At 50.6% G+C, this 11,951-nt stretch overlaps 1 protein-coding gene and 1 long non-coding RNA gene across 2 annotated transcripts in view; both read right to left on the bottom strand.

The window, feature by feature from the left end:
* LOC104865320 overlaps positions 1–6,551 on the bottom strand; it is a 7,683-nt gene extending 1,132 nt beyond the window's left edge. Inside the window, exons 1-4 of the mRNA XM_033766974.1 lie at positions 4,952–6,551; positions 4,725–4,795; positions 4,245–4,399; positions 371–594 (exon numbers count right to left, since the gene is read on the bottom strand). Coding sequence (XP_033622865.1) covers positions 371–594; positions 4,245–4,399; positions 4,725–4,795; positions 4,952–5,128 — 627 coding nt within the window. The 5' untranslated portion in view covers positions 5,129–6,551. The remainder of the gene's footprint in view (positions 1–370; positions 595–4,244; positions 4,400–4,724; positions 4,796–4,951) is intronic.
* Positions 6,552–9,992: 3,441 nt separating this feature from the next.
* LOC104865318 overlaps positions 9,993–11,951 on the bottom strand; it is a 39,424-nt gene continuing 37,465 nt past the window's right edge. Inside the window, exon 6 of the long non-coding RNA XR_781102.2 lies at positions 9,993–11,138. This is a non-coding gene — a long non-coding RNA (uncharacterized LOC104865318). The remainder of the gene's footprint in view (positions 11,139–11,951) is intronic.

The raw sequence follows: 11,951 nt of genomic DNA, 5'->3' as shown, positions 1-11,951 counted from the left end.
GTCCTGAACTAGTTAACTGGCTAGTGAAAACAGTTTAAAAGTTAACTTGTAGAAACACTCACCTCGAAGGAATTACCAACTCATCGCAGTGTTTGTTTTCAACTTGGCCCCCTTCCTTCTGCCCCTCTCTATGACTGGCCATAATCTAGCCAGGTCTTTATTTCTCCATTGCACATTTTGTAAACATTATTACTGGACCGTGGGAAATGCTATGGGGCAGTTAATGTCACTCGGGGGTGTTGTGCATTCAGAGTCCTGCTGGGGGCCGCAGGGGCGAGGGGGCAGGGGGAGCCTGAGCCCTTGGTCTGGGCTTGGAGAAGGCGCCTCCCTTCCTCCCAGCTGGCCATGACATTAATAAGAGATGTCTCACTGGGGAGGGAAAAGTCTTTATTGAGCAAGGTGAAGAGGAGAGGCAGGGAAGCTGGAACCCACGTCTGCTCCACTCTGCTCCTCGCAGGGAGGGAGAAAGAGACGGACGGACAGACGGACGGCACTCCTGCCACATCTGAGAGGACAGGAAGCTTGGTCGGCGGTGGCACGGGACCGCTGCTGCATCCAGATCAGTTTGGGGCTGGGACACAGGAGCTGATGGATCTGAAATGTAGAAACTTCCTGTCAAAGGGGCAGACATGGGTGTAGAGCCGTAATCAACCACAAAACTGTTTGCTATCAGCTTTAGGCAGCTGGGAGTGGATCGGGGACCCAGAATACAGGCTTGGAGGGCTTTGTTCACTCATCCCCTGTAAACGTCCAAGGCCATCGGTGCCCTGTGGTGACTTGAAAGCCACTGCCCCCAATCCACTGTGGGAATGGGGGCACCTGGGTTGGTTCTGTGCCCTCTGCCAAGCCCTGAGGATGTAGAACTCGGTGACCCTTGCATGTCACACTGGGAGATGTGCCCTGGCCCCACTTCGAGGAAGAACTGTGTTGTTCTTGAGGTCACCCTTCCCGGGGCAGCAGGGTGGCTGAGGCAGGCTGGGCTCTAATGGACAGGACCTGTGTAGAGCTCCCCGCTGGCCAATTCACAGCCCATTCCCGCTTCCTCCTTTTCTCAGACTTCTTTTGGAAGTTGCTGGTCCCAAATAGCCATACCAGACTCCAAATCCTTGTCACAACTTCTGCTGCAGGACCTGTGGCTCAGTGTTCAGCCCTCTTGGTCCAGTGGGGAAGATAAATATTAATAAAGGAAACAAAGCAATAAAGTAAAAAAAAAATGCAACTGAAATTGTTGCTGAAAAGAAGAGTTTCTTTCCTTTCTATAAGGTGGCTTCAGAGGAGATTCAGACCTGGGCACAGGTAAGATAGAGGCACCTGTCCTGAATGGGAGCTGTCGGCTCTAAGGAACAGGAACAGAGCCATGGGGTCTCTCCAGGATGAGGCCAGGCCCAGGGGTGGCCCTAGGGGAGGAGAGAGACAGAGAGAAAGCTGCTCGGAGGTCGGTAGGACAGGGCCAGCGCCAGGCATCAGACACGCAGGACAGAGACAGATGCCAGGATTCTGGTTTGCACACCGGAATTGGCAAGTTTCAGGCCTGCAGAGACCTGATCGGAGCCACACTGTGAAAAGGTCACACAGTCTCTGGGAGCTGGGACAGCCCATGTGACTCTAGGAGGGGGGTCTGCACTATCTGGGCAACAAGGAGCCACTGGAAAGGGACTCCGGAGAGGAGTAGCTGCAGAGGGCAGGGCCGCACTCAGCCTGATGTGTGTCTCACCGTCCTGGGTGTGAGGTCACCCCCAGGGAGGGCGCCTCAGGACAAGCCGGGCACCAGCGCTCAGGCTCCTGTCCAGAGGGACCCATGAGGAAATATTTGCCAGGAGAGCTGGGGACAGAGCAGGATGCTGTCATTTATTTTTTCAAACCTGTGGGATTTCTGGGGCCTAGAGCCAGCAGCAAAGCAGTGATTTGTGGAGGCAGAGGCAGGCACAGTCACCGTGCCACGGGGACCGGTGTCCCCTCCGGTGTCTTATTAGGACAATTCATCAGGCAGGCAGGGTGGGGAGCGAGAGAGCAGCGCAGAGCCGAGGGCAGGAGAGGGACATCACAGGGGTGGGACTGTCAGCTGCCTGTGCGGCTCTGAGTTCTGGAGTTGGGGGTTAAAGTAGACTCGGCTTCATCTGGAAAATGACAGGAGTGAGGTGGGGGGACAAGGCCGCTGTCAACTTTAGCGAGTGCACTGTTGGGGGTTCCACGCTGGGCCACTCGGTTTACACGTGCTCAGAACTGGCCACCATGACCCGCGTGGCGCGGGACCGGAAACGACTGAGGACAGAAGCCCTGCTGAAGCTGCAATTCGGGGGGCACCAAAGCCACTGCCCCCACCCCGGCCTGAAGGCACAGGTCTTCTGCCAGGGAGCAGGACTGGCCAGCTCGGGGTGAACAGCAGGCGTAACTGAGCATCGAGTAGCTCAGCCCATCAGCGGAGTGCTCCACTTTCACATTCACCTGGGCACCCCGGGTGGCACTGACATGGGGAGGAGTACAGGGCGGGGTCAAACACCGGATACCTCTCTCTGCGCACTTTCCACACTCCTCCTCGTAAACACAAACACAGATACACAGAACTGGTGCCCTGGGCCGCACCCACGGAAGGCAGAGTTCACATGGGTCCTGGGGCCACAGGAGAGGACAGTGGGCTGGGCAGTGGGTAGAAGCCCCACCTACAGCACAGTCTTGCCCTGCCGTGGGGCTGGCCCGTGCCCTCCCGGGCTCCAGGCTCACCCAGGCCCATCTGAGTCACCCACAAGCACCCGCTCTGTGTCAGGGACCCTGTTGTCATGGGATGGGGGAGATGGAGGAAAAACCACTGCACAGAAATAAGACAAGTTCGGAAGCCCCAGCAGATAGAGCAGAGGGGGCAGAAGCCCACTCCAGACACAGGGCTGCTGCCGGTGTGCGTCCCCTCACTGGCGCCCAAACTCATGGTCTCGGGTGGTGGAGAACCCCAGGGCCAGTATTTAACATTCCTTGAGCATATAGCTTCTGGTGAGACCAGCAAAACTCATGACATCGGAAGGAGGAGGGACAAGAACTTCAGATCACAGCCGTACTCTTTCATCCTTGGAGACTTGGTGTCCTGAGGGGTAAACAAACCTCCCTTCTGGCCTTGAGAAGATTAGACTAGACCAGAGTGGTGTCAGGACCCTGGCTTAGTGCAGCAGGTGTTAATATTACCTGGCCACACTTTTAAATGGTAGCATTAATACTGCTGTTAATTACGGAAGCCAACATCAGTGAGCACTCACTTTACGCTGGACACTGCCTGTCCTGAATAGATGTGTTTGTCTAACCCTCAGCACCCAGAGAGAGAGAGAGAGAGAGCTAAGATACAGGGTGTGATCAGAAGACAAGATGAATGCTTACATTTTAAAAATTACCCCAAAACACTCATTGCTATTAATCCTCCTCGAAAATACCCCCTGCCTCACTTCAAACACGCTTACCTCAATCACACTTGCTACTTTCCGCACCCAGTTTGAATTTCTAGTTGAAACGTCATGGCTGCCTCCACCTCCCGAATCAATTCGAAACGTTCACCTGTCATGGGCACTTTGACTTGGAGAACATTAAGAAGTCACCCAGTGGCAGTTCCGGTGACCAAGGTGGACGAGGACATGCTGGCGTGTCTGTAGGCGCTGCCTTTCCACCGCGTGGCACTTGGCAGCCGCATTCACCTTTGTTTTCAATCACACTTTGTAAAGAGAAATCCTAGGACTGCTTCAGAAAGCGGCACAGATGGGGGGATAAGTGCGTTCGAAGGGAGGGGCAGGATTTTGAGGAGGATTCGTGGCAATGGGCATTTTGCTGTGACTTCTTAAGAAATTTACTCTTTCACTGCACATTTTGATCACACCCCATATAATGAGCCTTTTTCATCGATGAAGAAACAAAGAAGTAGAGAGGTGACGCTGCTTTCCCAAAGTCACACAGCTGTTAAGCCACCGAGCTGAGAGCCCACAGCTGAAGCAGCCTGGCCCACGCAGGGTGCCAAAGATCCCAGAGGATTATTCTGAGTAAGAACTCTACGGTGGGGACAGGGTGGGCAGGACCACCTCACTGTGAGCCTCAGCTGCTGGTTGGGCACCATGGGGCTTGGTGACCTGACCATAGTCACCTCAGCCTAGAGGCAGCAGGCACAGCCTGGGTCTGGGCTCCGATTTCTCTTTCAGCACCCTGCACACACACGCACACACACCCCAGCTTCCTTCTCTGAGCATCTCGCCCATCCTGTTTATGACCAGTACCTGGTGACACTACCTGGCCATCACTGCTGATTTTTTTCCAAGGCATTTCCATCTTGATCACATCTCCCTCCAGACATGGAGACAGACCTGGACACAATACTGCTGGAAGTCTGAGGCAGGCTTTATGTTTACCTGCTGCTGAGACAGGTTTCCCCCTAAGGCGAAAGGCATAGAGGTGATTACAACCAGCAAGAGAGCAGCAAACAACAGAATCAGTCAATTATGGAAGAACTTTTCTCCTAGAAAATGGTGCCAAGTACTTAGGCTACAATGAGACAAAGGCAGACTGATCCCTTTAGATCTTAGCACTTTCTTCCAATACAGCCGAGGCCTAGGTGGGGGGACCAGCAGAGGATGGATGTGTGTCTGGCATTCACTGGTACCCAGGCTGAATAATACATCAAAGGACTGTAAGTTCGCCTCGAAAGCCTGGCCAGCCCACTCTCCTGCAAGCCAGACTCCCTGGGGACTGGGCCTCACCAGGTGTCTGCAATCAGACAGAAAGTAGGAGGAATGGTTCTGAGCAGAATCATTAAAGTCAGGCTCTGGGGCTGCAAGACAAAAGAAAAGAACACCGTCAAGGCCCCTACCACTCACGCCTTGGAATGGCCCTGTGCCCTGGGTGCCAGCGGACCCCCACCCTCAAGAGTTTACCACCGCCAAAGGTAAGCCCCTTGGGACCTGAGGCTGCTCCCTGCACTTGGTACCTGTTGTTTATTAAGAGAGACGTGGGTGCTTAGGAAGGAGTGGTAGCTTCCTGGGTGCCGGGCCCTGTGTAGTAGGCTGAGCTCAGGGAGAAGTAGGAGCCATGCAGACCGTCCTCCCTCACTCTCTATCCTTCCTTCCTTGAAGACCTCCGCCGGGAAGCACAGGTAGAAAAACATGGTCCCTGCCCGTGGTGCTTAGGGTGGTGTCGATTTGATCGGCTTTGGGGTCTGCTCCTGATGGTGCACACTTCTGAGTGCATCTGGGTAGTCATGGAGGCGTGATTTTGGCTTCCCTGTATGGTCCCCGGCCCAGTTCCTGGATGGCACTGATCCTCTGTTCCGCTTCCCAGCCATCTGGAACTCAGCAGTCCTGCTCCGCCACGCACTTCTACCACATTCTGCCTTGCTGACGGCCAGCCGTGGACTGAATCCTCAGGAACTGTGAGCTAAGTGAAACCTCTCCTCCTTCAAGTTGTGGGTGTGAGTATTGTTTCCAGCAACAGAAAAACCGACTAATGCACTGCCTGTACCCAAGGCAAGGGAAGGTTGGAAGGCCTTTCCCTGTATGTCTATCCAGCGCCTGCTGTCTGCCACTAACAGGCTCGATCAAGGATCCCAGACATTTTGCAAAAGAGAAAAGGGTGATTCCGTGAGTGGACAATGTTCTGTGGCACTGGGCGAGTGCAGAGCTTGGACCCAGTTTTGCTGTGCTATGGCGAAGTCACCTCCCGCTTCCTGGGTTCTGTCTAGCTCGAAGTGAAGGGTCAGCTGTCCACCCTAGGAGATGAACCCCTGGCCCGCTCTGGTGTTCCTAAAAGAACCCAGCACAAAACTAAACATCGTGGAAAGAAGACAAGAAATCCCTGGGCTTCGGAGTCACCAAGCCCTTCTCCCAGCCGCATCCGGCTTCCGTCCACGGCAGCAGCCGGGCACACATAGGCAGCGTTGGGTGGTTGTAACTGTTCTTAGGAAGCTGAAAGATTTGCACCTTCCAATTTATGGACTGGACAGCCCACGTTTCTTGCTTCTTGCCTGGGGCTATGCGAGTCCACCCGGTCTCCCCGTCCTCCCCATGAGCTCTGCTGGCCAGTCCATCTCCGGTGTTGGATGGCTCTCATCTCGCTGCCTTTGTCTCCTGCTTCTTGCCATGTTGTTCCTAACCTTGTCACCAGAAAAAACCAACAACCAGCTGGGCCTGGTCGAGCACAGCCAGTGCCAACAGATCTCAGGTTGTTAATAAAATATTTTTGGTTTTTGTTCGAGTTTAGCTCTTTTCTTCATTATCCTGCCTTAGCGACCCCGTATTTCTCACCCCGCCTCCCAAATGCCAATCACCTGCATACCTCCCACATGATTTTTACCACACTCTTTTACCACCTACCATTCCATACCGAAGATATTTTCTAAAATAAACACTTTCAAAATAAATGTTAATAGGTCTTATTTTTTAAAAATAAGTTTTCGATTTACAGGAATACTGAACAGAAAGTACAGAGTTCTCATATATCCCCTCTCCTCCCTGTACATATTTTCCTGTTATTAGCATCTTGCCTTAATGTGGTCCATGAGCTCCAATTGAGGAAACAATATCGGCCCATTATTATTAACAAAGCTACAGTTATATAAACTATATATGTTATATAATATATAAATATATTTTATATAAGCGATACATATTGTAGAAACTGTATATTATATAAATGGCATAGCTTATATAAATTGTATAATATATAGTTTATATAGCTATATAAGGTATATAATTATAATAAGCTATATATGCTATATATAACTATATATCATTGGTTATTATCATAGCTTATATACATAGTTTATATATTAGGGCTCACCTTATGTGGTATACCTTCCTCTTCATTTTGATGTGCATGTGAATCCCCCATTCATACCCTACAGAATAAGTTCATTATCTTAAAAAGTGCTCAGTGCTCCCTCTATTTATTCCTACCCTTCCGTTCCCCTGATATTTTTACCATCTCTCTAGTTTTTTCTTTTCCAGAAGGCTGTAGAGTTGGACTCGCATAGTATATAGACTTTTAGACTGGCTTTCTCAGCTCACTTTTTTTTTAGCACATAAATTTATTTAAAGGGGGAACTTCATAACATCACCATCAAAAGGGGATATTCACACTCATTTTTCATGAATACAGGGAAACATGGGGATAGCAGCCAGAATGGAAGAGTCACTATTTCAGGAAAGTAACGGAAAAACTAGCAAAACTGCTAGAATCAAGTTTTTCAGAATTCTAGAAATTCAGCAAACCCTTGCTGAAATCTAAAGAACACGCATTCAATAAAAATGGCTGAATCTCCTTAAGAACAGAGAGTTCCAGGGCATTTTAGTGCACCATATTTCCATACCGTGCTCCTCAGCTCTGAGTTAGCCTTGGAAGCCCGCAGCCCCTGATCAGGGTGAAACCCAGGAGCCCTGCCTCCCTGGAGGGGACAGAACAATGCTGAAGCTCCTCTGAAGCCTCGTGCCCAAAGAACTGTCACTACTGTACTTCGGTGGACCCGTGGATGGCGCCACTGGCGAGGGTGTCTTTATTTGACTTTATTCAACCCAGTCTGGTGTGAAAAGTCTGGGTGAAGACATCGATTTGCTTCCTGCCTGCATGAGGCAGTGAATCACAGTTGGTACAAACCACATGCCAACCAAAAACCTAAAAGAAAAAAAAAATCTGGGAAATAAGTGGCTCATAGAAGCTTTGCAAAGTGCTGGCATATTTCTGAGACTCTAGATGTCCATGTGTGTGTGCAGAGCTGTACGCATACACGGAAAAGATATGACAAGGCCCTCGGTTCTCACTTTCATCTGATCGTCAGAGTGTCCACAAACCGGAAGTGAAGAGCTGCCAACTTCCTGGCCAAGTGTTGAAGGTATACCCCATACACAGGCAGTTCCACAGCAAAAACCGAGAGACACTAGTTCCAAGCATTGTAAGTAGATCTTTGCTCAGACATTAGCTTACCAGTAAGCTGAGTAGACACTGTAATGGTCACCCATGAAAAGCAGTGTAATTCACCATGATAACACGGCCAAAACACGCGTGATCGTCTCAACAGATACAGAAGACACCTGATAAAATTGACAGCCTTTCGTGGTAAAACTACTCGACAACCTGGAAATAGAAGACAACTCCCTCAGCCTGATCAAGGGCACCCATAGATTTCACAGCTGAACTCCCACTTAACGATCAAAGACTGAGTTCCCACTATGGGCAGGAACAAGACAACAATGTCTGCTCTTGCTATTTGTATTGCAACTAGCAGTTCTAGCCAGGCAATTCAGTGCATTATTGTTCCACCCTCCCTAAGACATACTGCTCAGGCAGATAGCCTCAAACAACCAGCAAGTACCATCCCCTAATAACCAGAGACTTGTCCCCATCACTTCTACGTGAGGCCCTTGGTCACTCCCACCTGCCAGGTCATCTGGGAAATGTAGTTTTAGCCTTGGCCATGTGACTTGGTAACATTCTGGTGATGACAGAAGAAGAGCTCTTTGCCAAGGCAGGATGCAAGAGTCTGTCTCTGACTCAACCCACTTTGAGTAGTTAAATCCTGAGGCTTAATTATGGTGCATTTGGTTTACCAACACACTGAGGCCAAATCCTGCTCAGGTCACCAAAATGGTGATTGACCATTAGTAGGAATCATTAGTAATGATTGAACTCACTCTTCTTCTATAAATGTGTTTTAAATAGCCAGTTTTGTCTCAAGTTAGAATGACAATAATAGGGATAATAACAGTACTACCCTCTTGCGAAGTACTGTTATTATTCCTATCTTTTAGAGGAGGGCAGAGAGGTGAAGAGAGGTGAAGAGGCTTGCTTACGGCCACTGTGCTTGGTAAGTAGCTAGATCACTCAGACCCAGCACCACCAGGCTAAAAAGCTTCTATCTTGGCTTTCTCATAAGGTGTCCCAGGCAGTGACCAACCTAATGATTCCAGGACTGGGCACCAACATAAAGGTGAAGGTCAGGCTCCCCCTACAGCTGCCCTGGCTTAACCCCGATGGCCACATGCCATCTCCATGCATGTCTTACATAAGGGTGATTGTGATCCATTCTGGGCTTGCTTTCAAGCCCTGTTTATACATAAACAATCTTCCAGTTATGCTCTTGCTGAATGCTTTTTGAAGGTCTCTAATTGTTGGGGACAAAAGACAATTAAAGTCCACAGCCTGCCGTGCCATCCGAGGCCTCCCAGGCTCCTGACATTTGGCTACTCTGAAATCACAGCCTGAGGCCTCTGTCCTTTGGGACCCTGCATGAGTCACACATGGCCAGCCCAGTGCAAACCCAAGTGACTTGTTTGTCAAGGACGGAAACTTGGCAAAACCATTAGTGTCCATGAAAGAAATGTTCCTAGGTCTGTGAAAGATGGGATTGGGACCCAGAACACAGTTTGAGTCCCGTGGAAAATGACACAGAAGCCACACGAGGACATACACCTGTCCCCAGCCAAGAGACACAGGCTGGGAGGAGCCCTGGCCCCAACCCAGGATCCCTGGCTGCCTCTGAGCAGTAAGCCACGCTTTCCTCCACCGGAAACCAAGCCCTGAGTGAGTCAGAGATGCTGACAACTGTGGAAACGGGAAGAAAGAAACAGCAGCGGGGAGAGGAAGACCAGGGAGGAGAGAGGGATGGAAAGAGAAAGACATAAATGCCCCTGGGAGCTCTGAAGGGGGTGGGGTAAGAGATAAGGACACAGTGGGCACACCTGGGGACCCAGCTCCAGTGCTACAGACCCCACCCAGAGACCATCTGAGGATGCGCCAAGAAGGCACAGTCAAGCACCAAGGTCACCTGGCAAATCCACAGGACACAGAGGGGGACAGAGGTGGCAACCGCAACAGTAATGACAGCCAGCATTTACCCAGCAGTACCGGCCAGGTACTGACCTAAGCACTTTACACATACCAAATTCCTTCATTCTGGCAACAGCCCTACAAGGCAGAAATGAATCTTATCCTCGTCTTACAGAAAGAGAAACCGAGGCTCAGAGCAGACAAAGCTTGCCAAGGAGAAGAAACTGAAGAGAACCTAACCCCGGGTTCCAACCAGACCCCAGACCCTCCACTCCATGCCTCTGCAGCCCCAGCCTCAGGAAGCACAGCCTGTGCATGGAGAGCAGACAGGAGACAAAGCCCACCAGTGGTACAATGAGCTCAGGTCCCCTCACAGAGGGTAGGGAGCAAAGGAGACCGCGTGGGCAGTCAGGGGTGGGGGCATCTCGGGATCAGACCTGGCTGGGACATCGCAGAGAGGAGCTGAGGCTCTGGACTTGTCCCACAGAGACCCAGAGGAACTGATTGATTCTCTCAGGTCTCTTCTGTGGTTCAAAGCAGCTCGCTCACACTCAGTCTGGTTCCCAGGCCTCCTTCTAGAGGTGAAGATTTTCTTGGTTTCCTCACCCTCCTGATCCAGACGACTCCCTGTCCCTGACGGGCACCTGTTTGCTTGCTCTCTGGCCGTGTCTCGGGCCATGGATGATGGTAGGAAAGAAGCAGGGAGGCGAGGCTGTCACCTGGGAATGCAGAAGGAGGGGCCATGGCATCCCAGAGACCAGCACGGGGCCGGCAGAGGGTGAGGGGGTCACAGACAGAGCTCTGAGCAGCCTTGGTGGAACCTCTGGAAACAGGGCCAAGGGTGGGCTCGAGCTATCCACACGAGGGGACCTTTCCATTTTCCACACTGACATCAGCTTTATGATGACACTTTCTGAAGAACTTCCTCTGTGCCTGTCACTAGGATTTTAGGCAGCACCTCATTCTATCATCAGGAATAACCACAAATAATACTGTAATGATAATCCCGAGAGCAATGCTGGGGAAGCCCACTACACCCAGGTCTTTCCACACAGGTCATCAGCTTGTGGGCCCACCTAACAATCTGCTGAGGCCAGAGCTTTGCATTCCTCCTTTCACCTCCGGGAAGCTGAGGAGCTCACCTGAGAGCACGCCGCCGGACAGAGACCAGCATTCAAAGCCATGGTTACAACCCTGCCTGTGGTTTAAACCTGGCTCTGGATGCAGATCGGCAAAGATTCCTAACAGCATTCGTGGTAATCCAGTTCTTTTCTTCATCAGTTGCTCCTTGTTCCCATTTTACACTGCAGTGTCACAGTGGTGGGGCCCAAACTGGAAAACTGGATTCTGCATGTCCACTGTCCAGAAACAGACGTGCAAATCAGACTGGAATTCATATACACCAAAAGCTCATGGCTGCACCCCGGAGACAGTAGAGCTGTCCTCAGGTACTCTCCCCTGGTCAATTCTCAGCAAACACCAGGAGTTAGATAATGTTATATGCCCTTTTACTAATGAGGAAACTGAGGCACACAACATAAAGCAGCATGCTTGGGGTCACTAATAAGTGGCAAAAGGAAGACCTGAGCCAGAGCCCAAGCACCGTTGTGCATTCACATGGTACCTGGATCCCTCAGGGATAGGGATCTCTGTGCAGCCCCTCTATGTACAAGTCTGCGGTTGCCAAAGAAAAACAGTTTCTCTATCTGACTTTCTGGGACTGTTTTCCAATAGACCTGAAGATCGGGGCCTGGAAGCCTCCATCTGCAGCTCCACAGCCACACACAGCCCTGCTGGGCACAGGAGACTGGAAACAACCCAAACGTGTGTGTGGGAAATTGGGAAGGCCATGCTCACACACACCCTGGTGCCAGTTTGCATATCACTCTGCACACAGGCAATCGGCTGCTTTGTCCTTCTTCTCCTTCATCCACAATTCTTTAAATAAACAATTTTATTAGCAAGAAATTTGATACGAAATAAGACATAGGAAGAACAATGTGATGAGTCCCCATTTTACCCATCACCCAATTTTAGCACTTGTCAACATTTTGCCACTAAATTAAAAAAAAAGCATTAAATTTTAGAAAATTAAAGTTCCATCTTATTCCTGTGCAGTATGTGAGGAGGGTGCATGTGTGTGTGTGTGTGTGTGTGTGTGTGTGTGTGTG

Source organism: Fukomys damarensis, unplaced genomic scaffold (assembly GCF_012274545.1).
Source record: "Fukomys damarensis isolate Sample0158 unplaced genomic scaffold, DMR_v1.0_HiC HiC_scaffold_22, whole genome shotgun sequence".
In the NCBI taxonomy this organism is placed as follows: Eukaryota; Metazoa; Chordata; class Mammalia; order Rodentia; family Bathyergidae; genus Fukomys; species Fukomys damarensis.
This window is presented reverse-complemented; position numbering and strand designations above follow the sequence as displayed.